The following is a 3647-nucleotide window of genomic DNA, read 5'->3' on the forward strand; positions in this document are numbered from 1 at the left end:
TCTGCTGGGCATAAGGAGGGGCGGCCTGGGCTTTCCAAATCACGGAATATGCATAATTGGAAGCGACCCGTGAGGGTTATCGAGTCCAGCTCTTGGCCCTGCGCAGGACATCCCCGAGAATCCCACCTTGTGCCTGGGAGCATTGTCCAAATACTTCTTAAACTCCGCCAGGCTTGGTGCTGTGACCGCTGTCCTGGGAGTCGGCGGAACTGCCCTTTGTGCAGCAAACGTTTAGGGAGTTGTTGCATTAAGATCTTGAACTATTGCACGGTCAATCTGGTTACGAGCACGCTTAGTTATATGGTTTGCATCAGAGCTGTGTCAATGGCCACAGCATCTGCTGTGCAGTTTCTTGTGTGTTCCTCGAGGGTACTGGTGGCTGCAGCATCTCCTGGGTTTGCTAGGTAACTGTATGGGATCTGTGGTGCTTTTGGGGTGAGTTAGAAGCTAAGCAACAAATGTTTGTCATAAATATAAAACTCCCTTAGAATAAAAGATATCTAAATGTTGAAAAGAAAACCACATTTATTGTATGGGTGACCAAACACTGGAACAGGTTCCTCAGTGCAGCTGTGGAGTCTCTATCTCTGAAGACACTGAACACACCTGACTGGATGTGTTCCTGAGTGACCTGTACTGGCCCTGCCCTGAGCAGGTTGGACTATGCCATCTGCAGAGGTGCCAGCCTGAACCTGTTAATGAATCTGCAGCTGTGCTGCTGCAGCCACTACAGGCTTTTGCCTTAGGAATTTCTTAGAGTAGGTCTGAAGTTTTGGTCTAGACACAGACAAAATACAAAAGTGTGCCCTCGTGGACTTAGTGGTTTTAGTGTACCTGTGGAAGCACTTCTGAGGCTTTGTAGCTGGCTCATGTAATTTTCTGATCTATTTGAAAAATAACTGGGGGTAAACAAAGTATGTTTTTGTCTAGCTCTGTGAATACTGGGGATGGTAAGTAAGATGCAATAGAAATGTGCAGCTGAGAGCAGAGCAGTTCTTGTTAACAATACTTGCACTCTATTTTGGTGTAAAAGTTGTAAAGTGGCATTTTGAATCACAAAACAGAGTAATGGTCTAGTCTGAGTCTTGTCGCCCAGGCTTTCAGTATGTAATTGAAGCTGTTTCTTAGCTGAACTAGTGAAGTTTGATCTTAACTGGGTGTTGCAGATTCCTGAACAATTGAATTGGTAGCAATTTGCCTGTGTTGAGTGGTTGTGTGGGCAGGACTGGCAGGTCTCTTTTTATAAGTGCTTTGAGGAATTTTACCTTTTTTAATCATCATCCTGGATCTTTTTTTTCTTTTCATTCAACTCGGTCATGTGAACCCTGAAAATCAAAAATTCAGAACCCTTCATTTGCTTCTGTGCTCATGTCACCTGTTTTGATAGTGCTCTGGCTGTGCCTGCTCCTTATGTATATCCACAGCTTGCCCAATGTCCTGACAGCACATTTAGTAGCTGGCAATGGAATTCTGAAGCTCAGAGTAGATATTAGTTTGATTTTTCTGTCAATCCTGTCCGACTGACTAACTCCATTAACTGTCCTGTGTTGCTGTTAGGACTAGCAGCCATGGCTGGCCATGAGTCGGGATCCGAACACCAGTTCACTGGATTTCAGAAGTACTTCAATTCCTACACTCTCATAGGCAGGAGGAATGTATGTATTCTGTACACTGAGTTTTGTAGTCTAGTATAATGATGTTTTCTGGGTTTTAGACTGAAACTAAATTTAACTTCTCTGTTTTCCAGTATGTAATAGCAACGTACACAGGTGTTGCCCTCCTCGTCTTGTATTTCAAGTTTAGGCCTAAGAAGCAAACTCCTGCTGTGGCAGATAAGTAAATGGTAAGTGGATGGTGTTTTTCCAGGACCAAAATGCTTCAATGCCAGCTCAGGAAGGAGGAGTTACAAAGAGCAATTTGCTAGTAACAAGAAACACATGTGAACTTCGTATTGATCATTTTAAACCTCAAATAAACAATAGCATTGACTTACGTGGGGGCATAATGAAGTGCAAAAAAAATGGGATACCAGTATTCTTATTGTTCTTCTGATAATGGTAAGTGGCACTAGGGACGGGATGCAGGGAGGAAGAGTAGCAAGGAAAGAGGAATGGAAGGATGTTGCAGCTAGGTATGTCAAACTTTGCCTGCAGCTATTAGGTGTCTGTGGTCTGCTCTTTTGTACTAAAGTAGAGATAACTTGATTTGTGGGTTATTGAAATAATAAAGTAGTACTTGAGAACTTCTTGGTTGTATTAGAATTCCAAGTTGAGATTAATGCAGTCTGTTAAAACCTTCCTTTGAACAGGGTAAAGGAGCACCATATGATGGATCTGTGTATGTTGCACACCTGATTATTCAAGGCCCACATGGAAGTAATTGGACTTGTCTAGCAACAACCAAGTGCTACAAAATTTTAGAGTCCCTTTCAAATACAGAATTTCCACTGAAATGGCATTTTGACAAAACCTATGAGCTGTCCTCATAGCCTGCTAAAAGGGGTTTGAAGCAAGCTTGAGCATTGTTGTTGTGTATTAAGAGGACATCAGTCACTTCTTGCTGGGTGTGCTGAAATCTGCCTGCTCGTACTTGAAATGGTTTGGGCTCAGGGCAGGGGGTGCTCAGTTACCACCGTGCAAGACTTACTGTGTGCGATTTTTCTTCTCTTGGCAGGTTGCTGGCATGTCTGAACCTCCAATCTGTGTCACTGTAACACAAGCTGATGACCTGTTGTGGCTAATAAAATACAAATAATTACCCATTTCATTGGAAATACGAAATGGTGAAAAAATAAGTGTGGCACTTCTCTTTTTTCCCTGCCAAAAACGATTGTTTGTAGCAGAGATGGAGCAGCTGATTCCTCTCGTTACTGTTAGTTCTGCTGTTGTTCTAACATCCTGAAGTGTTCTGAGTACCCAGCAGTAACCTAGGAGGGACCTTAGCAGCATGACCATGATACAGGCACAGAGCTTAGAGCTGATAAAAGCATCTCCACACTTCCATGTCACAGTGCATGGTTTGCAGTCACCTGGTCCCTCCCACTTTTTGCATTCCAGGCTAGTAGCTTGCATGGAAACCATGACTGTTATTAATACAATGCAAATGACAACTGCCTCAGTTCTCTGTATTGTGCGCAAGAATCTGTTTGGTTTTGAAGGAAAACATCCCAAAATAGACTGATCAAATCATGGTATTTTAGCTTTTTCTATAACTGGCCTCTCTTGCGGAGGCAACTGCTGGAAAATGCCTTATTGTGCTGATACTAAACTCCCATAACTGCATGTTCGGTGACTGTAGTAGTCCAGTGCTTATTTTTCCTACACGTAAGCTCTTAATAAATTTAATAATGCATTGATTGTTCCCAGCAGAGTTAGGTAGGTGCAGCCTCTTCCCTGCCCAACACTAAAACTTGTCTATAACATTCTTCACAGTGTCTTTCTATAGCTCAGTTAACACTCAGTACCTTCCTTGGATGACAGCAGTGGGAATGTGGCTGTATGACACCCCATTGCAGGGGCTGAGCTGTGTAAAACACACAAATACCTTTCCCAAACCGAGGGCAGCAGGGAGTGGGCATGAGTGGTGGAAAATGGAGAAATAAATTACAGGGTCTCAGTTCATCTATTCTCAAAGCTATTTTATGTGCT

At 43.0% G+C, this 3647-nt stretch overlaps 1 protein-coding gene across 1 annotated transcript; it reads left to right on the plus strand.

Annotated features, from left to right (window-relative positions):
- Positions 1-1568: 1568 nt before the first annotated feature.
- Positions 1569-1840, plus strand: USMG5 (up-regulated during skeletal muscle growth 5 homolog (mouse)). Its single transcript, XM_009075796.1, has 2 exons — positions 1569-1655; positions 1748-1840. Exons 1-2 carry the CDS (start codon positions 1569-1571, stop codon positions 1838-1840), a joined length of 180 nt encoding a protein of 59 aa, XP_009074044.1.
- The last annotated feature ends 1807 nt before the right edge of the window (positions 1841-3647 follow it).

This window comes from Acanthisitta chloris, unplaced genomic scaffold (assembly GCF_000695815.1).
Source record: "Acanthisitta chloris isolate BGI_N310 unplaced genomic scaffold, ASM69581v1 scaffold18325, whole genome shotgun sequence".
NCBI classification, from domain to species: domain Eukaryota; kingdom Metazoa; phylum Chordata; class Aves; order Passeriformes; family Acanthisittidae; genus Acanthisitta; species Acanthisitta chloris.